Raw genomic sequence first — 26726 nt, forward strand, 5'->3', positions numbered from 1 at the left:
TGAATTTTAACTTCTAAAACATTTTCAGATGATATACACGAAAGCTCACCCATCTCAGCAATGCCGTCAGAGGCTACCTCCCCTCCCAAACCATCCCTTTCAGATGCCTCAGCAACTCCAGTTGGGAGAAAGGGCCGTCTAGCCAACCTTGCTGCAACTATTTGCTCCTGGGAAGATGATGTAAAAAACTCATCTGCAAAGCAAAACAGTGTACAAGAACAGCCTGGTACCACTTGTTTATCCAAATTTTCCTCTGCAAGTGGAGCATCTGCTAGGATCAATAGCAGCAGTGTTAAGCAGGAAGCTACATGCTGTTCCCAAAGGGATGGCGATGCCTCTTTGAATAAAGCCTCATCCTCGAGTGCTGTGGGTGCATCTTTGATTAATGTTGCAATTTCCAGCTCTGGGGTAAGTATATATAATTTTGGTCTTTGGAAACTTTTTTTGTTGTTATGAGTAACAATTTATATATATGTGTAGGTATGCATTTTATAACTTTTATATAGGATGTTTATATGTATTTTTAGAGTATTTCATAGAAAGTAAAAATCATAAATTTGGTATTCTGTCCCAAGATAAATGAGCAATTGACAACTAAATTACACGAATTTAATGTAACTCCAAAGTATATACTATGGAATGGTGGAACCTCTTCTTAGCCATCAGGGAGAGCCTGAAAATTACTTTCTCTATTAGAATGCTCTATGTATGTGTATAAATACAAGAAAGACATCAAATATCTCTGAAAACTAGTAGCAGTAGTTACCTCTAGAAGGCAATTGTCAAGGGTGGGCGTGATACCTTTACTGTATATTGTTTTGGAATGTTTGAAAGATTACCTTGCCCATGTGTTATCTCAACGTTTTTTAAAAAAATATGAAAAATCCAAAACAGAAAAAAATGTTGTGTTTCTGAGCATTATCTTTAAGTGTAGAGCCAGGTTTTGGAATTAGACAGACCTGCATTCAATCCCAGCCCTTCCACATAATTAGAAGTGTGGCTTTGGAGAGTTACTTAATCTTGCAAAACTTTATTTTTCCATTTGTAAATTGGCAAAGAAAGGGTTTGGGAGGATTAAATGAGATAATGTGCATAAAGCACTTAGTATGGTGCTTGGCACATAGTAAGTACTTAATAACTTATAGTTCACCTTCAAGTACATGATACAGTTTTGTCAAGTTAATATTGATTTAATTAAAATGCAAATATATAGGTAATTTGACCTAATACAGTTAACATTTATAAAGGTACTAGTGTGATAATATAAAAGAAATTGTTTTTTAAAATAGTGAGTGACCCTATCCCTCGTAGTAAATTACCCATCAGTATATTATGCAGGCTAAACTACATATTGTAATTTGAATAATGGCATTTTCTAAGTTAATTTTTTTCAAACCTTTCAAATTGGTTTGATCTATTAGAGAGTAAGAAACATTTTTCATGAGTTTACATAAAGGCTACGGAGCATATAGGATTTGAGTTGTTTTTTTATAGGATTTGAGTGCTTTTTATAGAGCTACCTTTAGATATTGTGAATGTTGTTATTTACCCTAAGTATTATCATGTTTCAGAAAGCTACTTCTTCCCCAGTGAAATCTTCTACTACATCCATCACCAGTGCTAAAAATTGTGAGGTACAAAATCCTGAACTACTTCAAAAAACCTCTGTTAGTCCTCTTAAAACAGAGGTGTCAAAATCAACTGAGAGGTCACCTGTATCCCGGACAGTTCGGCCCAAGGAGGAATTAAACAGAGAAATTTGTCTGCAATCTCAACCTAAGAACAAATCTACAACACCAGGTAACATATTTTTTTAAAAATCTAAAGTACTGCTGACTATTTTCAGTGTGTCTGTTCTTAGCATTTTAAATATCCAATTGTTCATGGTACAGTGTTGGTTTGCCAGGGCAAATGCCTGAACGTATCAAGTGAGACTTATTCAAAGTCAGCTTTGATTGATTGAATGAATGTTCATTAATGTAGACTAGCCCAGTTACTGGTCAAAGTGTTTAACTTGTTACATTTTAACAGTTTAAACATGCTTTTTTCTAGAATGACCATGCTAGATACTTTCTTCTATACTTTTTGATGCAGACAAAGCATATACAACTGGAAATCACATTTTAAGGATATAATGGAGAAGCGTTCTTATAACCAAGCGTGCAAAGCAGTGCTTCTCAAACTTCACTATGAAAGCACCCATAGGGAAGGGAATATGTATACAAATGACTCCACTCCCATTTAATTTATATGTGTGTATATTGTATGTGAATGTATACATATGAAAATTCAATTTTACTATGGTAAACTGATGCTCCAGGAAGTCCATATTTATCTTATGGTGACTTGCACCTTCTGGTATACCCCCGCATGCTATTGGTTGAGAAACATAGGACTAAAAAAATATGGTTCAAATATAGGTTCAAATATAGGGTAATATAGTGTACTTTGAGCTATATTCTTTTTCATTAGAATTCCTTTCGGAAAGACTGTGTTAATTCTACATTTTAACTTCTTAAAAATTCAATCCCTCCAGAAATAATAGTTCATTGTAAAAGAGAAGTAGTCAGAGAGATGAGAGTGGGGAATCCATTAGTTATGGGGTAAGTAGAAACCAGCAGTCAGTTTCCAGATGAGCCAAAATGAGAACTGGAAACAATAGCAAAATCCCCATGTGAAATTGGACTATGACTCCCAATTTTCTAAAGACTTATGGCATAGATAAGAATGACATAAAGGGCATTGTTGGGAATTCCCTGGTGGTATAGTGGTTAGGATTCGGTGCTTTCACTGCTGGACATGGGTCTAATTCTGCCCTTCACCTGTTTTTGCAAATAAAGTTTTATTGGAACACAGCCATGCCCATTTACTGTCTGTGGCTGCTTTCATGCTTCAGTGCAGAGTTGAGTAGTTGTGACAACGGCCATATGGCCTGCAAAGCCCCAAATATGTACTCTTTGGCTATTTATGGGAAAATGTTTGCCAGTTAATGATATAGGTAACCTCCTTTTATGTAGTGCAACCCTAGCATTCTTATAATGGAGGTGGTATATATCCCATTTGTTCTATTTTAAATGGATCTCATACTATTTTAAATGAGTACTGTTTTAAGACTTTATAAAATCAAGACATCCTTTGATAAAGTAAATTTTCCCTAATTATTATTTTTGAAAGAGAAAAAGGATTTAATCACTGGATTTTCATGTTAGACTTCCTAAAAGCAAGAAAATAAATTGGGCTGTAGAAATATTAATAGTTGGGTTATCATGGCCAGGATACTTGGTTGTTAGGGTATATTATTAATGCACGTACAGTCAATTTCCAATCATCTAGGTTCCGATTATTTAGCTTAAGGGTTTTCTAATCCCTACTGTCCTCTTACTCTACTTTTTAAAAATTCTTCTTCTTGTTTTTCTTAAAGAATTAAATCCTATAAAACAAATTTTAGGACATGGAATTAAATAGTGTGGTAAAAAAACGTTTCTTTTAAGTTTTCTTTTTTTTTTTTGTGGTACGCGGGCCTCTCACTGTTGTGGCCTCTCCCGTTGTGGAGCACAGGCTCTGGACGCGCAGGCTCAGCGGCCATGGCTCACGGGCCCAGCCACTCCGCGGCATGTGGGATCCTCCCGGACCGAGGCACGAGCCTGCGTCCCCTGCATCGGCAGGCAGACCCTTAACCACTGCGCCACCAGGGAAGCCCTTTTTTTAAGTTTTTTGAACTATTTTCTTTCTGTTTACTTTCTGAATGAATATTCCTAGTAGAATCAAAGCATTTTGGAGCTGAACTGGATTTAGAGCTTTTCCCATAGAAATCATAATTGTGACTTATTCTAAACAGCCTCCCCAAAATGTGTGCATTATCTTTAGGAGGAGCAGGAATTAAGCCTTTCCTGGAACGCTTTGGAGAGCGTTGTCAAGAGCACAGCAAAGAAAGTCCAGCTCGTAGCACACCCCATAGAACTCCCATTATCACTCCAAATACAAAGGCCATACAAGAAAGATTATTCAAGCAAAACGCATCTTCATCTACTACTCATTTAGCACAACAGCTCAAGCAGGTATGGCTTACTGCTTTTAACATTATTCATTACATGGTCTGAGCATAGAACCTAGAAGTCAAACTGTGAATTCTGACTCCAGTCTTTTTGACTGGAGATAAATAGCATCTTGATTCTCTGTATCACTTATTTCAAATTAGAAATATTATTGTCCTATATTCTGTGTGTATTGTGAATTTTTTAATCTGAAAACTGAGGACAAGGTTAGTAGAATTTGAATATTATTAAACATATTTTTGACTCTTGTGTAAAATAGAGCTTTTGATGATTTTAGGAACGTCAAAAAGAATTAGCATGTCTTCGTGGCCGATTTGACAAGGGCAGTTTATGGAGTGCAGAAAAAGGCGAAAACTCAAGAAGCAAACAACTAGAAACCAAACAGGTAATGTAAACAAGAAATGTAAAAGTGAACTTGTTACCAAAGTAGTGCTGGGATTTAACTTGTGGTTCTGTATTGTAAAATAATTCTTTATATACTATCTTGTTCCAATTAACTATGCAGCTTTCTATTCATAAACTCCTTAAATGGTCATACCAACTTTGCTTGTTCCAATTAACTATGCAGCTTTCCATTCATAAACTCCTTAAATGTTCGTGCCAACTTTGCTTTTCTCTTGTGATATTTTGCCATTTAATGGAACTTTTAACCATGTTTACTGCTGGCCTACTTAAAATCAAATTTAAAAGGTATTCTCATCATTCAGTTGATTTCAGATTCCTTTTAACATTCTATTTAGATGCTGGTTTTCAAATGTTTCTCAGAATCTACTTTTCTCATTAATGATTATATATCTCTCCCCAAATACCATACTTTTAGACTATCTGTAATTCTTTCAGTCACCAAATACCTCCCAGATTTCTCTTTACTCATATTATTTGTGGTCAAGTTTCATTGGTAAGCCTTCAACAAAATCCCTACTGTGTTAAACTAGCTTTTGTTTCATCTACATGCCTACTGTGTACAAAATACTGTGTTAGGAGATATATATATATATATATATATATATATGTGTATGTATATATATGTATATACACATTTTACTTTCAGTTTTATTGAGATATAATTGACATACAGCACTGTAAATGTTTAGTGATTTGACTTACATACATTATGAAATGATTACCACAATAAGTTTAGTGAACCTCCATCATCTCATAGATACAAAATTAAGGAAATAGAAAAAAACATATTTTCCTTGTGATGTGAACTCTTAGGATTTACTCTCATAACATACAGCAGTGTTAATGATGTAAATCAGGTTGTACATCATATCTCTAGTACTTATTCATCTCATAACTGGAAGTTTATACCTGTTGACCACTTTCATCCCATTCCCCCTTCCCTACCCCCTCCTTTGGCAACCACAAAGACGATCATTTTGTCTGAGTTAGTTTGTTTGTTTTTGAAGTATAATTGGCCTCCACCACTGTGTTCGTTCCTGTTGCACAGTACAGCGATTCGATGTTTCTAGACATTACAGAATGATCACCACAATAAGTCTCGTTAGCACCTGTCACCGTAGGAAGATATTACATTATTATTGACTGTATTCCCAGTGCTGTACCTTTCATCCCTGTCATTCATTTATTTTATAGCTGGAAGTTTGCACCTCTTAATTTTCCTGTGTTAGGATGTATTTTTTAAGCTAAAAATAATAGAACTATATTTAACGTGGCTACCAGTAGAAATAGAATAATACATTTATTCTTTGAGAAGGATCTATTTGATTTTGTTTTTTTTTTTTATCAGTTCCCTTGCTTAACAAATCATGTTTCTCAAGGTCCTGATCTCGACCATTTTTTCGGTCTCACTTGTCCTGGAACATCTCTTTCCCATCCTCATATCCTAGGTTCAGTCAATCACAGAAATGCTGATAATGCTTGGCTATTCTGCCCTCATCTCTCTCCTGAACTCTAGTTGAGCTTTGGTTGGCGGGCAGAGCTTTCTATGCTTTGCTGGAATATCTTCCCCATGTAGTCTCTGTCTTCACTTAGGGCTTTACTCTATACTTCCTCATCTAAAACAATCTGGCAGTACCTCCTTGGCTCCTTCCTCTTGTTACTATGTCTTCCCACCTGCTGGCCTCTAGCACATGCACACATAAGCACACACACATCCAGTGATACATTTTCTAAGTATGTCACCAAGCTTCCTTGTCTTGTGTATTTTCCTCTGCCATTGCCTTAATCATTAACATAGCTTTGTGTGAACACCCTGCTTTTAGTCTGGCTTCTCTCCAGTCCATCTAACCCACTGCTGCTAGAAAAATATTTGTAAAAGGCAGATAGGCATGTATTCCCTTGCTTAAAATCCTGGAGAGCTCCCCATAGCTAACATCAGAAAAATGTCTAAAGTGCTTGGCTTGACATCTAGAATCATTCAGAAATCTGGCTTCTCTTCCCTGCTCCGCTTCAGTCCTGCCATGCAGACTATTTGTAGTCTCTCAAGTGTATGCATATTTTCAGATCTCTTTGTCTTTGCCTTGCTAGTCTCTCTGGATGAAATATCTCTGTGGTGAGCGCCTGCTTCATTAAGAATAGGTTAAATTTTAATTCCCTCTGGAATTTTTTACTTGGCCCTTTTCCCAGTCCCCCTCCTGCTTTTTTGGGCCCATGTCATCCTGTTTTTACCTCACTGGAATATTTATCTTCCTATAGTTGTTTTAACTTTGTTTTTCACCACTGTCTATGAGAGCCTTATTCATCTCTGTCTATGTTCTCAGTGCTTGACTCACAGTAGGAGCACAGTAAATTTGTCTTTGGAAGAAGGAATGAATGGGCTAATCCTTCCTATCAGCATAGAGCAAGCTATTATCTGTGATCTTAAAACAAAAACAACTCTTTTGATTCTCCTATTCCCCTCCCTTTCTTTGCCTCCTTTTCATCCAGACTCTTCCAAAAGGGTGTCTCTACTTGTATCTTCCAGTTTTTCTCTTCCCTTCTCTTTTGATCTCTCCACTCAGGCTTTCACCACTACCCATATCAAATTCACCAGTGATCTTCAGTAATCAGTTTTCAGGTGTTTAACTTGACCTATTATTAGCAGCATTTGACATTGTGAATCACTCTCTTCTGCTTGAAGCACCTTCTTCGCTTGGTTGCCGGTAGGTCATAGTCTCACGGTTTTCCTTCTACATCTCTGGAAGATAAAAAGCAACCGTTCTTAAATGATTTTTTTGTTAAATGATTCCTGGTAAACCTGTGGAATCCCTCCCCAGACAGTTGCACATATACATGTAAAGAAAATTCTGAACACAGTAATGGGGAGTTCAGGGGTCTCCCCACCTCAGAACTCATCTGTGGTACCCACAGAAAGAGCAGCCTAAAAGATGGGAGGGAAAAGCAGTTGAGTATGGCGTAACTGAAGTCAAGGGAAGAAAGAGCCTTTCAGAAGGGAGGAGTGGTTGGTATTGCCAAGTGTTTGTTGTCAGACGTAGACTGGACTGAGACCACTGGGTTTTGAAATAAGGAGCTTGTTGTGACTTGGCAGAGCCTTTTAATGAAGTGGTGAGGGTAGCATGCAGGTAGCAGTGGGTGAAGAGCAGAGTCCAGGAGTATAAGCAGTCCTCAGAAGTTTGGTTCTAAAGGGAAGGGAGCAAGGAGGTGGTGGCTAGAAAGGGTTGAGGAAGTGGCGTGTGGTTTTGCTTGTATTTGTTTTGTTCTTTCTGAGGAGACTATTTTTTCCCAATATGTGGCTTTCACCTGAATTGGTTTATCTAAAGCTGAACTCTGATGTGGATTTTCATTCTCGCTTGCCTACTGGTCTCTAAAAAAGATTTTACTTACTATTAATTACCAAGAATATGAACTAGCACCGAGGCCTTTTGTGTTCTAAACATGGCTGGAGCCTTTCACATTCATTATCTGTTTTGTTCTGAGGAAGCTTATATAGAACAATGACTCTTGTTTCATTTAATGACATGTAAAAAGACAAAATTTACAGTTTTGAGAGGTAAAGTTTATCTCTTCATTTGCTTTTTGCAGGAAATTCACTGTCAGAGCACTCCCCTCAGAAAACAAGTTGGTCCAAATACCCCATCACTTCCAGTAACAGAAAAGGTGACAGAAAATCAGACACCAGCACAACCTTCTAGTATAGAACCTACGGGTAAGCGTTTTCTATTTCTACTTCACTTAAAATGTAGATTTCAGTCTACCATAGTTTTGGAAATTGGATTGGAAAGCAGAAATGCTGTTTTAGTGTAAAAAGAGAGATTCATTTCTTCATTTCCACTTACCTTCTCATTTCTAGTCATGCAATATCCTTCTTCCTTAGTTATCTTTCCAGAGTGAGAACGCATACACTTGATGAGAGTGTAAATTACTATAAGTATTTTTTGGAGAAAAATTCAGTAATATCTATTGAATTGTAAAGTGTGTGTGCTCTGCAAGTGTTTCTGTAAGTTGAATTCTTAGAACTAGTGTGCACAGGTGTATGTACAAATATATTAATTGTAGCACCATTTGTAATAGTAATAAGATTTAAATGACCTAAATGCAGATCAGTAGAAGACTGTAAATAAATTGTGCTAAATCCATGTAATCAAGTATTATGTAGCTGCTTAAAATGAATAAGGTAGCTTTGTATGTAATGACATTTAATATATCGTTGACAGTTAAATTAAAAAAAACAGTAGTGGTAAAAAAACATATTACTGAAATTCGCCATCGTAACAATTTTTGTGTGTGTGTGGTATGCGGGCCTCTCACTGTTGCGGCCTCTCCCGTTGCGGAGCACAGGCTCCGGACGCACAGGCTCAGCGGCAATGGCTCACGGGCCTAGCCGCTCCGCGGCACGTGGGATCTTCCTGGACTGGGGCACGAACCCGCGTCCCCTGCATCGGCAGGCGTACCCTCAACCACTGCGCCACCAGGGAAGCCCCATCTTAACAATTTTTAAGTGTACAGTTCAGTAGTGTTAAGTATATTCACACTGTTGAGGAACAGATCTCTGGAACTTTCATTTGGCAAAACTGAAACTCTATACCCATTAAACAACAACTCCCCTTTTCCCTCTCCTGAGCCTCTGGTCACCAGCATTCTACATTCTCTTTCTATGAATTTGACTACCTCATATAGATTAGATACCTCATATAAGTGCGATAATACAGTATTTGTCTTTTTGTGGCTAGCATATTTAATTTAGCATAACATCCCAGGTTTCATCCATGTTGACATGTCACATGTCAAATGTGTGACAGGACTGCCTTCCTTTTTAAGGCTGAATAATATTTTATTGTGTAGATATACCATATTTTGTTTATCCATTATCCATTGATGGACATGTGAGTTGCTTCCACCTCTTGGCCATTGTGGATAGTGCTGTTATGAACATGGGTATGCAAATATCTCTTCGAGACCCTGCTTTCAATTCTTTTGGCTGTATACCCAGAAGTGGGATTGCTTGATCATGCAGTAGTTCTATTTTTAATATTTTGAGGAACTATTATGCTGGTTTCCAGAGTGGTCACACTATTTACAGTCTCACCAACAGTGCACAAGCATTCTAATTTCTCCACACCCTCATCAACACTTGTTATTTTTTGTTTTCTTGACAGTAGCTATCCTAATAGGTATGAGTTATTAGCTCATTGTGATTTTGATTTGCATTTCTCCTATGATTGGAAATGTTGAGCATCTTTTTGCATGCTTGTTGGCCATTTGTATATCATCTTTGGAGAAGCATCTGTTCATGTCCTTTGCCCATTTTTAAATTAGGTTGATTTTTTGTTACTGAGTTGTAGGAGTTCTTATATTCTGAATATTAACCCCTTGTCAAATATATGATTTGCAAATATTTTCTCACATTCAGTAGGTTGATACACAAAACTTTTTTTTTTAAATTGAGGTGTAGTTGGTTGACAATATTATATTAGTTTTAGGTGTACAACATAATGATTAAACATTTTTATAGATTATACTCCATTTTAGTTATCATAAAATATTTTCCATGTGCTGGACAGTATATCCTTGAAACTTACTTATTTTATACATAGTGGTTTGTACCTCTTAATCCCCTACTCCTACCTTGCCCCCGCTCCCACAAAAGTTTTTAAGTTTGATGTAGTCCCATTTGTCTAATTTTGCTTTTGTTGCCTGCTTTGTGTTATACCCAGGAAATCATCACCAAATCCAATGTCATGAAGCTTTCTTTCTCTCTATGTTTTCTTCTGGGAGTTTTATAGTTTTGATTCTTACATTATGTCTTTAATCCATTTTGAGTTGATTTTTGGATATGGCATCAGATAAAGGTCCAACTTAATTCTTTGCATGTAAATATCCAGTTTTCCCAACATCATTTGCCCTTTCCCCATTGAATTATCTTGGCAGCCTTGTTAAAGATCATTTGACCGTTTATGTGAAGTTTTATTTCTGGGCTCTCTCTTCTTTTCCATTGGTCTATATGTCTATCTTTATGCTAGTATCATACTATATTGATTATTATAGCTTTGTAATATGTTTTGAAATCAGGAAATGTCAGTCTTCTAACTTTGTTCTCTTTCAAAATTGTTTTGGATATTCAGGGTCTCTTGAAGTTCCATATGAATTTTAGGACAGACTTTCTATTTCTCCAAAAAGTGCTGTTGGGATTTTGATAAGATTTGCATTGAATCTGTAGATTGCTTTGGGTAGTATTGACATCTTAACAATATTAAGTCTTCCAGTCCATGAACATGGGATGTCTTTCCATCTATTTGTGTGTTTTTTAATGTCTTTCAGCAATATTTTGTACTTTTCAGTATACAAGTCTATCACCTCCTTGGTTAGGTTTATTCCTAAGTATTTTATTCTGTTTGATGCTATTGTAAATGGAATTGTTTTCTTAATTTGCTCTTCAGATTGTTCATTGTTAGTATATAGAAATGCAACTGTTTTTTTTGTGTTGATTTTGTATTCTGCATCTTTGCTGAATTTGTATATTATTCTAACAGTTTTTTTGTGTGTGGAATCTTTAGAGTTTTCTGTATATAAGATCATGTTATCTGTGAACAGAGATAATTTTACTTCTTTTAAAATTTGGATTCTTTTAATTTCTTTTTCTTGCCTATTGCTCTAACTAGGACTTTTAAAAAGCTATGTTGACTAGAAATGGTGAGAGTGGGCTTATCTCTAGCTTGTCTTGTTCCTGATCTTGGAGGAAAAGCTTTCAATCTTTTACCATTAAGTATAATGTTAGCTGTGGGCTTCTCATATATGGTCTTTATTATGTTGAAGTAGTGTTTTTCTATTGCTAGTTAAGTGTTTTTATTGACACTTTTTAAAAAGCAAAAAACAAAATGCAGAAGAGCACGTGTAGTATGATCACACTATTTACAATAGCCAGGACATGGAAGCAACCTAAGTGTCCATCAACAGATGAATGGATGAAGAAGATGTGGCACATATATACAATGGAATATTACTCAGCCATAAAAAGAAATGAAATTGAGTTATTTGTAGTGAGGTGGATGGACCTAGAGTCTGTCATACAGAGTGAAGTAAGTCAGAAAGAGAAAAACAAATACCATATGCTAACACATATATATGGACTCTAAAAAAAAAAAAAAAAGTGGTTCTGATGAACTTAGGGGCAGGACAGGAATAAAGATGCAGATGTAGAGAATGGACTTGAGGACACGGGGAGGGGGAAGGGTGAGCTGGGACAAAGTGAGAGAGTGGCATTGACATATATACACTACCAAATGTAAAATAGATAGCTAGTGGGAAGCAGCGCATAGCATAAGGAGATCAGCTTGGTGCTTTGTGACCACCTAGACGGCTGGGATAGGGAGGGTTGGAGGGAGACGCCAGAAGGAGAGGATATGGGGATGTATGTATACGTATAGCTGATTCACTTTGTTATACAGCAGAAACTAACAAAACATTGTAAAGCAATTATATTCCAACAAAGATGTTTAAAAAATAAAATAAAATAAGATAAAATAATGGGAAAATTTTTTTAAAGGATATATACATATGTATACATAGGGGGAAAACTGGAAGAACAAGCAATAACCTGGTAATATTAGTGTCCCCTTTCTCTTCTAGGGAAGAAGAGAGAGATGGGAAAGTTAAGAGAAGACAGGTGCTTTGGGGGATTCTCTACTTTATGCATTTCTGGATTTGAAATGTATAGCTTTATAATCAGAAAACAAGATATGTAAGATTCCTTAATTGAAAAACTCTAAGTTTTTATATATATATTCATATGGTTTTTCCTAAAATTTTTTTAGGTTTTACTGAATGTGAAATGACGAAGTCTAGCCCTTTGAAAATAACATTGTTTTTAGAAGAGGAAAAGTCCTTAAAAGTAACATCAGACCCAAAGGTTGAACAGCTGACTGGTTGGTTTTCGTTGTTTTCATTCCTTGTCTCTTATTAACTCTGGACACGCTAGGAGAATTAGTATTCTCATATTCAAATATGCAGTGTTCTATATTTCAAAATATGATTTTATAATATTCTCTTTTTTCCCCACTAGGAAATACTCTAGCTTTCACAAAGTACAGTACTGTTAACAGTTATCTTTAGGTCCCAGGCTCCTGTGAAAATCTGATTAAGGCTATCACTCACTTTCAAAGGGAAAGGAAATGTGCTGCCCTTCCACACTCTGCATGTATGGTTAGAGGAATCAGTGGCCCTTGAAGTTTATTTGTGACCCCTGCCCTAAGTGATGTTAATATTTTCCTATTATTGACTGCAATGTGAAAGGGCAGTTCCCAACAATAGAAAAAGAATTATTTGAAAAAATATTTTTTGTAAATCTGAAGCTTTTGGCTATTATCTTGCATTCTGGGTTTTTAATATTCTTTCTTAAACCCAAAGAATTGAATCAGCTTTTGATAGTTCCCACCTTTATTACTTAGAAAATGTTATTGGAACTTTATATTAGTAGTATTCTATTTCTTTTTGTTTTGTTTGTTTAGGAGGTACTTTTTCATAGGCCTTTTTCTTCCGGTTTATTGAGTAAGCATATGAATGTTAGGTCTTCTCTGTTATCCGTTTAATTCTTAAAGGTCTGAATCACAGTATTTACCTGTTGGAATATTTTGCAGAGGTGGTACGTGAAATTGAGATGAGTGTGGATGATGATGATGATATCAACAGTTCAAAAGTCATTAATGACATCTTCAGTGATGTCCTAGAGGAAGGTGAACTAGATGTGGAAAAGAGCCAGGAGGAGATGGATAATGCAGATGCAGAAAGCAGCGAACAGGAAGATGCACTGAATATCTCCTCGATGTCTTTACTTGCTCCATTAGCACAGACAGTTGGTGTGGTAAGTCCAGAGGTAAGAAAGGACTAAATGTAAACAGGCCCAGCACATAAAGAAACTAAGTAGAATTGGGGTCCCTTTTTGTTTTAGTTGGTGCATGGGGATTTGGCACTCTGTAGCCAGGGGTATTTTGCAAACCTGATGTTAATTCTCTTAAAAGAGAGCTTAAAACTCTTCAGTGGTTTGTTTTTGGCCTTAGATGAAATCCAAACTGTAACATGGCTTAAAAGGCCAGACATTTGGGCTCAAATCCTGGCTCTGCCATTAAGCGATGTTTATGGGTCAGGTTATTTAACCTCTTTGCCACAGTTAAATGTTAAATTAGGTTAAAAATAGTACCTACATTATGGGGGTGAAGTGCATATTAGGTCATATTAGTATATTAGTATTTAGCACCAGATAGATAACTAACATTTATTGAGAGCTAACTCTACTGTTATAAGCTATCACCCTAAATTGAATAGCTGCACCTTTTTCTGGAGATTGATTCAATTAGAAATATTTTTTAAAAAGAGTTACAAGTGTAGGCTTCAGCTGTCTTTGAACTTTTATTCATATACATTTTAGGAACTTATTTAAGTTTGCCTTGTTTTTATGATGAATCGGTCAACTTATTGGATGTTTATTTTCTAGTAATAAAGTCATTCAATTCCTCAGATTTCTCATTTAGAATCAGTGTCATCCATAAAATCTAATATCTGATGTGCCTTCCTGCAGAATTTAGTTTCTTCGCCTAGCTGGGAGTTGAAAGACACCAGCATAAGTGATGAGAGTCCAAAGCCAGGAAAATTCCAAAGAACCCGTGTCCCTCGAGCTGAGTCTGGTGATGGTATAGGTCATGAAGGTCATGATCTTCCTTACAGGTGAGAACATCTTAGAAGACATTCACTCACTAAGGGTCATGGTTTAGACTGACATAACAAGTTTTGTTATTTATAATTATAGTGTTATTAGTATTAATCTTTATAAAACTTTGAAATAGCTTTGGGAAGGCTCTCTTTCACCCAATGGCATTTTCCATTCTAGTGAAGTGTTCTACTGATATGTTGCAATATCAATATTCTGCTGATATGTTCAACAAAGGGTAGTGCTTAGTGTGTTGCTGGATTTCTAATAGAGTATAACTTATTTCCTGAAGCATTGATGCATATAGATCTCAAAGAGTCAAAGAAACAGACCGTCCTTCAATAAAGCAGGTGATTGTTCGGAAGGAAGATGTTACTTCAAAATTGAATGAAAAAAAGAATGGCTTTCCTTGTCAGGTTAACATCAAACAGAAAATGCAGGTATGTACTGTGGAAAGGGGATTTGGAAGGTTGACAGCGCGAGATGGTGAGCTCCTTGAGGACAAGAGCCCAGCCTTATTCATTTCTGTATCCTGAGTGACTAGGACAGTGTGTGACATGTAGGAGCTCAGGAGCTTACTCCTGAATTCAGTTTGAGAGAAGTCCTCTTTTTTTGGTGCATAGTCTAGAAACTTGAACAATGAAACCGTAACCTTTTGACTTCCCTCTCTGGAGATTTTGGAAATTACCCAATTGGATAAATTATAATTAAAGTTTAAATAAAGTGAAAATGGTGATTAAAAATGTGAGTTTTTTTCCTCCTTTCATTGGTTTCACTAGGAACTCAATAATGAAATAAATTTGCAGCAGACAGTGATCTATCAGGCTAGCCAGGCTCTTAACTGTTGTGTTGATGAAGACCATGGAAAAGGGTCACTGGAAGAAGCTGAAGCAGAAAGACTTCTTCTAATTGCAAGTATGTGTGATACACCTGAAACAATTCCAACACAATTTCAAACCAGGAAAAACTCATTTTGTCTAGTATACTCAGAAATTTCTAATTTTAGAGAAAGGGCTTTTTTTCAGCTGATCTATTTTTTGTTTCTTACAAGGTTTGTGAAAACACTACATGTAAAATAAGGTGTAGTTTGCATGAAAAGGTGAAAGAACCTGGAATGCATTTGAAGAAATGAAGTGTAAAGAGTATGCTAAGAATGAATACATGAACTCACACACATACACACTCTTTATGCACACACACATACATGTTCTGTCTCTGTACCTGTCTATATATGTATAGCTAAAAATAAGTGTGTGAATTTTGTTGTGTGTATGTGTGGTGATGGATGACAGGGCATGTTAGGATGGAGAGATTAACCATGCAAGAAAACTGACCAAAAGTTGAAGTATTAAATTACAAGGATTTTGTGAACAGATTGAGCAATCAAGGTTTTACCTAACTACCTACCATCTATTTATATGAAGGAAGAGTTACTGATTTTGTCTTTGGTGTTGTATACAATTGCCACATGAGTGCATTTTCTTGAATTGGTTTAATTTAGAAACAATTGCAGTTTTAATATTTGAAATATTAACTTGCATATTTCTACGTAGCTGAGAAGAGAACACTTTTGATTGATGAGTTGAATAAGTTGAAGAATGAAGGGCCTCAGAGGAAGAATAAGGCTGGTCCCATATCCCAAAGTGAATTTGTCCCTTCCAAAGGATCAATTACTTTGTCAGAAATCCGCTTGCCTCTAAAAGCAGATTTTGTCTGCAGTACAGTTCAGAAACCAGGTATGGTAATTTTTATTTACTCACTTCTAGATCATATGTTAAATTATGAATTTCACCTAGATTGGAATTGTGCAAATGGGAACAAGTAGAGCATGCATGAAGACACAAGGCTTGTATCTCGGGCCTTTAGTTCCTTTTATGTAGATGTGTGTATAAAAATAACCAAGGAAAATTTCATATATGTTCTTACTGATCCATGCAATAACAGACATAGGTCTAACTCAAAGTAAGGCTTGTTAAACATAATATTGAACATAAAATAAATTACTAAGATGAGTTATTCTGATAAAACAGACCATTTGACTTGCATTAATTTTATTGTGGAAAGTATTGGGCATCTAAAAGAACTTATTTTACTTACTCTATTCTATTTAAAATTCACTCCGTCATGTAAATTTGTTCTTTGAATCCTGAATTACTGGTTGTGGGAGTGAAGAGCATCACGGTGTAGATACTTCTATTCAAATTTTATTCCCTTTATTCCTCTAGAATGAATAAATAAACTTTTCTAAGCTATGTATTCTACTTAAAATCATATTTAAACAAAGTGGGTAAAGGAGGTTATGGCACCAGTATCTGAAAAATAGGGCAGGATGGTAACTTTCACAGAAATATAGTATTTTAATCTCAGTCTTGAAATAACAAACCAGAATTTACCCTTTTGAGATGTATACTATTAGCTAAAGAATTTCGGGTCAACAGGTAAAATTTGAAGTCAGCAGAAACTGAGGAATGTGTAGCGAAGTTATTTCAATTCACTTAAAATGAAGAGACCTTGATGATGCTGTTCCAGGAACATGTCTGTCTGCTTACGTCTTTTTGTGTCTGAAAAGTTGACTTTAGAAAATTTAAAATGAATTTTATGTAAATCATTTGCAGTATTACTTTATTCATTTGGTCTTCCAGAATGCTGATTAGCTAAATCTGATTTTGCTTGTGCTTATTAGGTAATGTGATTATTTCTTACAGATGCAGCAAATTACTATTTCTTAATTATACTAAAAGCAGGAGCTGAAAATATGGTAGCCACACCATTAGCAAGTACCTCAAATTCTCTTAATGGCGATGCTCTAACATTCACTACTACATTTACTTTGTAAGTAAATTAGGCTTTTGATGGTTCAAACATACTTTTCTTTTTTAATAGAGTTAATACAGTCTAAGCATCCAGGTAGAATTTATAATCTTTGAGATGCAGCATGCTTATTGTTTTTATATGGACAAATAACTCATTTTTCAATTTGTTGGTTTAACTCTTTTATGTTTCCGATCTTTTCTTCCATTGAGTAGCATGTTTCTTCCATGTGACTGTAGGTATTTGATGTTTTGAAGTGTTTTAACATATGTATTTACTACACACACACACACATGCAAAATCTGGACCACAATTTTTTAATATATACTTTAAATCTCTTAATGTACTTAACATTAAGTCTCAGTGAAAGACATTTATATTTAGTGTCAGAGATTTATTTTGAAACTAGAGTCAAAATCTAGTTTGGAAGAAAAACTACTTTTATTATTTAAGATCTTGAGTTGTAAAATGCTGAAGAAAATGTTTGACCTGTATTATAGGGAAAAATAGACTGTTCTTACCAGTTTTTATATTCTTTAATAGTTTGTAACTGTTGTCTTTAGTTTTAAAACACAGTGAATTCCTTTACTCTCAGCCTTGTAACAGTATTTGTGGCATAATTTTTAATGGCATAATTTGATATTTTTATTTTTCCAGGCGGGATGTGTCAAATGACTTTGAAATAAATATTGAAGTTTACAGCTTGGTAAGCAGTTAAAGCTTTCTAAAGTAACTAATAGTGTATTTTTCTTAAAGACATTAGATTTTAAGTTACTTATGCTTTGGATTTGTGTGTAGGTACAAACGAAAGATCCCTCAGGCCCTGATAAGAAGAAAAAAGCATACAAGTCAAAGGTGAGAATGAAAGAAACCCAGTAGAAATATAATCAGAAATAGGAGATATAATGTCTGTTTAAAATTATGTATAATTTTTAATAATTATCAAGCTTTTGGTTCATTTTTATGCCTTAAATTTCTAGTTACTGCACATAATAGGTATAGGTATGAATACTGAGAGTAAACTTGCAGTGAGTGACCATGACCCTAAGTATAAGCTACCGATATTACTCAGGCTAGACAATTCTGTTTTCTCCATATCTGCTTGACAACTATTATTATCTCTTTAAACTTTTCTCAGGCCTTTCCTCTGAACTCTTGTCTTACTAGCTCCTCTAAACCAGACTTAAGAATGATGTGGTCACTGTAGGCATGAGGCATAGAAACAGCTTTGTTTCTGTCCTTCCTAGCCTTTGCTCTTTTGTTCTTTGTCTAAATCATCATTTAAAAGAATTTTATTTAGCTTTAACAAAAAAGGAATAATAGTATGGGTAAAGCCAGAATAAAAGACTCAAGTATAATGTATTGATATTTAAGAGTTATTTTCTGTGTGGGAGAATCTCAAGTTTGGTTAGTTTTAATCATAATGTTTAATAGGAAATATACTAAGTTATCTTTTCTTCCAGGCTATTACTCCTAAGCGACTTCTCACATCTGTAACCACAGTAAGTAGAATTTTTTGAAAGTTGAAGTTCCTTGAGAAATCTTCATCTTACACATATGATTGGAAATTGGTTAACCATTTCTAAACCCTAAGTGCTTTGGGAATCTTTAAAATATCCTAAAAGGAAAAAATAATGTTTTCTGAAATATAGTCCTTGTAGTGTTTGTACTTAATATTTAAATCTTTGTATCAAATAAAGAAAATAACTTATGTCCTTCTTCACACCTTTTTTTTAGAAAAGCACCCTTCATTCTTCAGGTGAGTGAATCTTGAACTATTTGAAACGTTAGGATATAAGCAATTGCATACTTATACATATAGCCGTCTTGATTTATGAGTGTTTACCTTACTCTCCTTTGAATATTTTCTGTATGGTAGTAACATATAAGATTACTGGCGAGAATAACCTGCTGTCTGAAACCACCACGGGCCACCAAACAGCACATTGCTCAGGCTCTAGCAGGCAGTGCACATAGGATACCTAGTCACTTGACAACTGCAGCAGGTAGCATTACTCTTCACCCTATCTTCTCTTGTTCTGTAGATTTGTTTTGTGCTATCCACACTGAGGAGTTCACCTGTTTTAACTTTACTGATCATGACTGGCATTGCATCATGTCAGAAAAGCATCTTTCTAGTTCACTGGAAACTGGAGTGCCAGTAGGCCAGAGAAGACTTTTCCAGAGTGGCGTTAGGCCTAAATTTTCCAAAGGGGATTAGGACTGAGCTGGTTTCACTCACCTTTGGACTTTTGGTCTCTGTTTCTTGGCACAAGAGAATAACTAAGAAGAACCGTGCAGATAAAGTCCTGCTGCTCATTATGTCATCCTAGACTACAGCAGTGAAGGTTTTCATATCTCTGATAGGAAAACTGCTTTTTATGCACACATTTTTAGGTTCTCTATCTTTAAAAACACATCTGTCTCAAACGTTAAGATGCGCCTGTACCTCACTTACGTTAAATATAAATACTTAACAGTTTTCTTTCATTAGGAAATGTGTTGATGTTTTATTCCCCCCACCCTGCCCCACCTCCATATTTAGAGATAGAGGAAAATGAAGCAGTTTTTTTCTGTGGCAGGTTAATTTCATTCTTTTAGAGTGGGGTGAGGAATTGTTATTTATACTTACCAAAGTCACTCTGAACTAAACTTCATTTCCTTTTTCTTTAGTTATGGCCAGTCTTAATGCTGTGCGTACCAGCAACTTTGCCCTTGTTGGATCTTACATGCTGTCATTATCTTCAGTAGGAAACACAAAATTTGCTCTGGACAAGGTAATCCAAATTTATTTATTTATTTATAGAAAAATTAGGTCCATGAAAATGTCCCATTACTTTCAAGTATTTGAAATCTTTGGCTGAATATGTATGTTCTTAGAATTGTACATTTTAATTAGACATGGGTTTAGCTGCATGATATGTTTTTTGATGTTGGAAGTATTTCTCCCCTGTATCTCAATAGTTAAGTCTTCAAAGCAGCATATACTGGTTTATTCTAAATGTCAATTCTGACTAAGAAAGTATTGCTTCTTGCATATAGATGCTAAGCTTACAGTTTTAAACATAGTTTCTTGCCCATTTGAAACCAATATTTTGAAATGACGAACATTTTTTGGATTTAGTTTTGACAAGATAGGGAAATATAGATTAATTTCTTGGAAAAGTACTCATGAATCTAAGGGATTTCCTTCCCGTACTTTCCTCTCCAGGTTTAAGACTTCATAGTTCAGATCTGTGTAGTGTCACTACCATATTGAGTGCTTTTTCACCACACTGTAAAGACTAAATATTTAATAGCTAACGAGACCGTTTTAAGTAGTAAGAGAAATAGAGGCAAACTTTAGTCCTAGTGTTGGCTTCTGCTGTATAATACAGACTATTTACAAATATTATAAGAGATTTCTGTAGTTAGAATATAACGATGTTTAAAAAAATTCATGTAACTTTTAATTTAGTAATTCAGCTAGTTTAACAAATTGAGTGATTCTGGGTCTTTTTTTCTCTTTGTCTTTTATTTTGTTTGTTTTAGATAAATTATGATGTTAAAGAGCGAGAGCTACTGGGCTATATGTTCCAGGAAAAGGTTGCCATATTTTCTTTGCTTGAAACTAATGAGCTTAAAAATTAGTCCTTAATTTTTGGCCCTTATGTATTTGTTTTACTAACCACTCTCATGTCTTCTTGGTTATTTTGAATAATTAAGGACATTATGTAAATTATTCTTTCTTTAGATCCTTGTAGATGGGCATCTTTTTCTTTAGTCTCATAATTCTTTAAAGCTTTCTTTAAAAGTTCTCTAGTTTTTTTCATGCCTGTTTGGTATTTGGGCTTTTATATTCTTTTTTCATGTTATAATTCTTTAAGATTCTATAGTCACTTCAGCATTGATTTTTCCGGGTACCAAATGCCAAATTAATAACTATGTCTAAAACTAAAATTTATTCAGTATTGTTGACCTCCTCTTTATTGAAAGAACTATTGGTAATGTTTTAAGTAAAAGTAGAAAACTTCTGTGGTCTTAATTGGCTAATAGGTATGTTGCTATGTAGTTGATGCTCTGTTTATTAATTTTAAAATTAATTTAATGCTAAAATTATACTAAATATATTCATATATTTTAGAAATTTTTTTTAGGATTTTTAATATCTTTGTGAAGATCAATCACAAGCATCTTGTGGGTGTATAGATATGCTAATTTGCAAAATGCTGGATAGTACTTTTTGTTTTATTTTAGATTCTTTTTTTTCTTTTTAATTTTTCTTTTTGGCTGCATTGTGTCTTCGTTGCTGCATGCAGGCTTTACCTAGTTGCAGCAAGTGGTGGCTACTCTTCGTTGTGGTACATGGGCTTCTCGTGGTGGCTTCTCTTGTCGCGGAGCATGGGCTCCAGGCACGCAGGATTCAGTAGTTGCAGGGTGTGGGCTCAGTAGTTGTGGCTCGTGGGCTCTAGAGCGCAGGCTCAGTAGTTGTGGCGTGTGGGCTTAGTTGCTCCGCAGCATGTGGGATCTTCCCAGACCGGGGATCGAACCCGTGTCCCCTGCATTGAGAGGTGGATTCTTAACCACTGCACCACCAGAGAAGTCGTATTTTAAATTCTTAAAACAACATTTGCAAATTAGGTAAACATAAGGACTGGGGTTCTGTGAACTGTATTCCTTACTCGGTGTTGTCCCATAGCCAATTTCTATATATGTAAGAGATTTCATGAATCTGTAAAATGAAAGAGGTTTCAATGACATATGTTAAATATAGACTGATTGCTCTTTAAAAATTTTTTTCACTGCCATTTTAATTTAAAACGTCACACAAATTAAAAATAAATTACATGTCCATTCTCTTAAAACATTTTTTGAAATTATAACTTAAATATCCAGCCACCTGATCTGAATGTAAAATCAAATCAGTTTAATGGTTGTGTCCAATACTGTAAAGTCTCTTCCTGAGTCAAATACAATATAATTTAAATGAAAAATTTGTCATAGATGTGCTTTTTTGAGTGGCAGGGGGGAGCAAGTATTTGTTCTAATACCTTGTGGTTATGTAGGAGAATATTTAAGATAGTTAAGTTTAGATGTTCTTTAAATTGGTGGGAAAAATGGAAGACCTTGTATATTCACATAATAATCCCATTTGATTAAATTTGAGAGAGTAAACAAGTCTCCCATATCCTACCAGAGACCATCAGTGCAAGGGAACGTTTGCTTATTTTACTGGTGTCTTGACCAATAAAGATAAGTCATGGGGTTATCTCTGAGACCCCTTCAGAATGAGATTTCTGTTGAGGTTAACCCAGTGTTTGCTCTATAAATTTAGGATACCACTAATAACGGATTGCTTTCTTATTTGAGCTTATAGATATCGGATGTAAAGTCTGACGTCCTGGAATTAAATTATTATGAATTTCAATGAGTCACACTCTCAAATCCTTTCTTTGAATAGAGAATCCAAAATAATCATAGGTTTTACTATACTTTTATGGATAAAGGGAGAAGCATATCCCACAACTCATCTTCTGACTTAAAGAAATGTCATAGATATTTATACCTTCCAGGAAATAGAGATGTCAATTTAAATAGTATTAGGGCAAACACCTGTGAGGTAAAACAAATGATTAGCACTGTAGAATTTTGAGGTTGTAGGAAGAGTGATTAGGTGTTCTGGTGTGTCCAAAGCTATCCTGGTTTATGCCTGTTGGTCTGGTTTAATTATTAACAGGTATAATTATTCTTGCTCAGAAATATCCTGACATATAAAAAATTATACAGTCACCCTGATTATAGGGTACATTTTACACCTCTTAACAATAATCTTTGAGGTGTTGATAATCTTAAAAGACCATTTTGTTAAACAGAAAACAGAATAGGATCATACATTTTCGCATGTCTCCACACTTGACAGGGTGTAGTAACATTGACTCTTCTGTGAATATTCTCAGTTCACTTCAGGACAAGCTTCTAACCAAGAATATTGTCTACTTTTCACAGCTGTAGAGTAAGAGGGAACATTTTCTCATCTTTCTGAGATTCTTCTTACCAGGAGCGTTCGCTGGGCTAAATAGTAGAATTCTATTAATGAGCATTGAGAGGCTAAGGAACTTAACATTGACAATATAGAAAAGAAAACGGCAAGGGAATTTATAACAAATATAATAATGAAGCGTATGATGTTTTGACTCTACATTATAGATGCCTTTGAAATTCAGAAAGTTGAAGGTTTATTTTATGGAGTTGGTCTCTTGAAATCCATACTTTTTGGCCAAGAATCCCCCCTTTAACTTATCTTTATTAGGTTGGAGGACTAAATTTTTGGAAACTAATCTTACAGTAAAAATTTTCTAATTTAGACTGAACTAAGATTATTCCAACAGGGTGTCATTCTTCTTCACTGGGCAGCAGGAATAACAGACTAAAGCATCCCCCTTTCTATCTTGACCCAGAAGTCAACATGACTTTAAATATTTGGATGTTACCATTTTACTCTAATGATACAACTTCTCCAATTGAATTTTTCTTATATTTGTAATCTTTAATTCACATTCAGAATCATTTTAAATTATCACATGTACTTAAGCAGCTTTTATAATTTAAAAGATACTTTTGACATGCGGTCTCTTCATTATTAATAGACTGATAAGAATGATTTGTTTAAAAATATTTCTTATGTGAATATTTTCATGCTAGACAGAAAGCATGATTTTATTGGGAAGAAAATATCAGTCCCTCAAACTTCCAACTAGTAAGAGCAACATAGTCTCAATTTTAGGCACTTAGTTTTTGTTCTGTCAACCTATGCTTCATGTATTTTAAAGCTATGCTATTAGGTGCATAAATATTTAAGATTATTATATCTTCTTGATGAATTGTTAACACTTTCTCTCTGGTAGTCATCTTTATCTTAAGGTCTACTTTGTCTGTTATTAATAGAGTCACATCAGCTTTCTTATGATTAATGTTGGTATGGTATATCTTTTTCCATTCTTTTTTTTTCCCCCCGGCCGTGCCACGTAGCATGCGGGCTCTTAGTTCCCCGACCAGGGAACCCATGCCCCCTGCAGTGGAAGCGCACAGCCCTAACCACTGGACTGCCAGGGAATTTTCTCTTTTTCCATTCTTTATTCTCAACCTGTCCATATATGTCAAATTAGTGTATCAGAAGCATATTTTATGGTCATATTTTGTTAGTCAGTTTAACAATTTTTTATCTTTTCATTAGAGTGTTTAGTACATTTATATTTAATGCAATACTAATATGGTTGGGTTTAGTCTACCACAAAGCAAGCATGCTTATAGCCTACAGGCAAATCTGGCTCTTGGCCTGTTTGTTTTTTTTTTTAAGTTACTTTTGTCACAATTAATGAACTGATATTGATATATTAGTAACAAAAGTTCAGCAGCCTGTTTTTGTAACTAAAGTTTTTGACACAATCATGACCATTTATGTATTGTCTATGGCTGCTTTCATGCTACAATGGCAGATTGAATAGTTGTGACAGAGACTGTATGGTCTGCAAAGTCTAAAATATTAATTGTCTGGGCCATTACACGAAAAGTTAACAGACCCTGGTCCTACTATTTTGTTCTTTATTTTTTATTTGTCTCATCTGTTCTTTGTCATTTATTTTTCCTTTCTTGACTACTTCTAATTGAGTATTTTGGTAATCATTTTTATCTTTTCTGTTGGCTTTTTAGCTATACCTCCCTGTATTCTTTTTCAGTTATTGCTAAGGATTACAATATGCATCCTTAGCCTATTACTATTACTACAGTCTATATTGAAACACAATTATTCCTCTTCATGTACCTTACAACAGTTAGAACCTTGCAACAGTATAATTCTATTTGCCCACCCCATTATGTTTTAATTCTACCCTTATTATAAACCCCAATGTGCACTGTTATTTTTTAATCAATTTTAAAAGAAATTTTAAAAATATATTTTAAAGAATTGTCATTTATATTTATTGGTTCTTATGTTCTTCATTCCATCTTGTAGAGCCAGGCTTCCATCTAGGATTATTGCCTTCTCAGGAAGAAGTGTTTCTTTTGTTTTTTAATTTTTTGTAATATACTTCTGCTGGAAATGAATTCTCTAACTTTTGTTTATCCAAAGATGTCTCTCTTTACATTGTCTTAATTTCTGAAGGATATTCTTCTTGGATATAGACTGCTAGGTTGGCAGGTTTTTTCTTTCAGCCACCCCTTTAAAGATGACATTTTATTGTTTTCTGGCTTTGATTGTTTCTGATAAGAAGTCAGCCATCATTCTTATCTTTTCTGCTTTTATTTTTATTTTTTTATATTGTCGCCCTCGCTGCTCGGCTTGCAGGATCTTAGTTTCCTGTTCAGGGATCAAACCCGGGCCCCTGGCAGTGAAAGTGCCGAGTCCTAACCACTGGACCGCTGGGGAATTCCCCTTTTCTGCTGTTAATATTTTTAAGTATTTTGATTTGTGACAGTTTGACCCTAATCTGCCTAGGTGTGGTTTTCTTTGTCATACTGGGTTATTTCTTTATCATACTAAGTTTCGATGACCTTTACGGAGCTGTAGTTCATGTGTTTCATATGTTTTGGCAAATTCTCAGCCATTATCTTGTCAAGTATTTCTTCTGCACTGTTTTCTTTTCTTTCTAGGACTCCAGTTAAATGTATGTTGGACTCTTGACTATGTTCCTACAGGTCTATGGCACTCTTTCTGTTTTTAATTTTCCTTTGTGTTTCATTTTGGATCATTTCTATTTACCAGTCTTTGAGTTCATCTATCTTTTTTTCTAATGTACCCCAGTTTCCTGTAAAGACCATCCAATGAATCAATTTCAACTTTTTTTTTATTGTAAAATTTCTATTTGGATCTTTTTTAGAGCTTCTATTTCTCTGTCGAAATTCTCCCTCTTCTCACCCATTTTTGTCCATGTTTTCCTCTAAATTCTTTAACAAATTATAAATGTCTCTGTCTTGTAATTCTAACATCTAGATCATCTGTGGATCTGCTATTGACAGGGTTTGTTTTGTTTTCTTTTGATTAAAGGCCACCTTTTCCTGCTTTTTCATGTCTTGTAAAACTTTTAAACTGTAGGCTAGATGTGATGTGATGTGATGTTGTTATGTTATGTTATGTTATAAAAGAACAGTAGAGACTGAAGTAGGTGATAATAACACCCTCTTGTCTCTCAGTATAATCAGAAGTTGAGCTGAGATAGTGCTTTAGTTAGTTGGGTTCAACTCTTGTTTCAAATGCCTTGAGAGTGAAGTTAGGCGCCTCCTTTCAGTAGAACTTTGAGATCTAAATTCTGAAAGTCTACAAGATTTCTTTTTGCTTTCCAGATCTGCCTCTGGCTTGTGGCATTAGCATTTACTCAGCAAAATTCTGGGGAGTGGGGGAGATTGGCAGGTAGGGTGGGCTAACCCTGACCCTTGGCTCTTTTGAGATGCTCATCTAGGTAGACAGCCTTCATTTAGCTGTTAAAGACTTCACTGGTTTTTTCTTTTCCCTGCAAAATTCATTGCCAGCATGCTTCTCTGTCAGTTCTTGCTCCCAGGGAATAAAGTGGTCACCCCTGATTTGGCTCACCCAGGAAGGGTACATTCCTTACTGGAATTTGGTCCATTAAATTTTTTTTGCTTGCACAACTCTTAGATAGCTTTAAGGAAAATAAGATATTCTTAGCTTATACATTGTTTTCTTGCTGTTGCAGTAGAAATGGTGGTCTTTTGTGACCTTTCACATCCTAAGTGGAAGTGGAGCTCTGAGCATGTAA

General features: G+C 35.2%; 1 protein-coding gene across 4 annotated transcripts in view; it reads left to right on the forward strand.

Moving 5' to 3' along the window:
* The window catches only part of ANLN (anillin actin binding protein), a 54720-nt gene that overhangs the window by 12969 nt on the left and 15025 nt on the right, over positions 1–26726 (forward strand). For 2 of the 4 annotated variants that reach the window (XM_029233656.1, XM_029233654.1), the window contains exons 4-20: positions 29–408; positions 1572–1800; positions 3868–4058; positions 4333–4440; positions 8043–8166; positions 12272–12382; positions 13094–13329; positions 14032–14177; positions 14453–14600; positions 14940–15075; positions 15714–15896; positions 16866–16992; positions 17629–17677; positions 17770–17826; positions 18435–18473; positions 18709–18730; positions 19645–19748. In XM_029233656.1, coding sequence (XP_029089489.1) covers positions 29–408; positions 1572–1800; positions 3868–4058; positions 4333–4440; positions 8043–8166; positions 12272–12382; positions 13094–13329; positions 14032–14177; positions 14453–14600; positions 14940–15075; positions 15714–15896; positions 16866–16992; positions 17629–17677; positions 17770–17826; positions 18435–18473; positions 18709–18730; positions 19645–19748 — 2390 coding nt within the window. Of the gene's footprint in view, positions 1–28; positions 409–1571; positions 1801–3867; positions 4059–4332; positions 4441–8042; positions 8167–12271; positions 12383–13093; positions 13330–14031; positions 14178–14452; positions 14601–14939; positions 15076–15713; positions 15897–16865; positions 16993–17628; positions 17678–17769; positions 17827–18434; positions 18474–18708; positions 18731–19644; positions 19749–20502; positions 20557–26726 lie in introns of all 4 variants that reach the window. The other 2 variants (XM_029233653.1, XM_029233655.1) reach the window with 2 other exon arrangements.

This window comes from Monodon monoceros, unplaced genomic scaffold (assembly GCF_005190385.1).
Source record: "Monodon monoceros isolate NGI ecotype Baffin Bay Population unplaced genomic scaffold, NGI_Narwhal_1 Super_Scaffold_2, whole genome shotgun sequence".
Lineage (NCBI taxonomy): Eukaryota > Metazoa > Chordata > Mammalia > Artiodactyla > Monodontidae > Monodon > Monodon monoceros.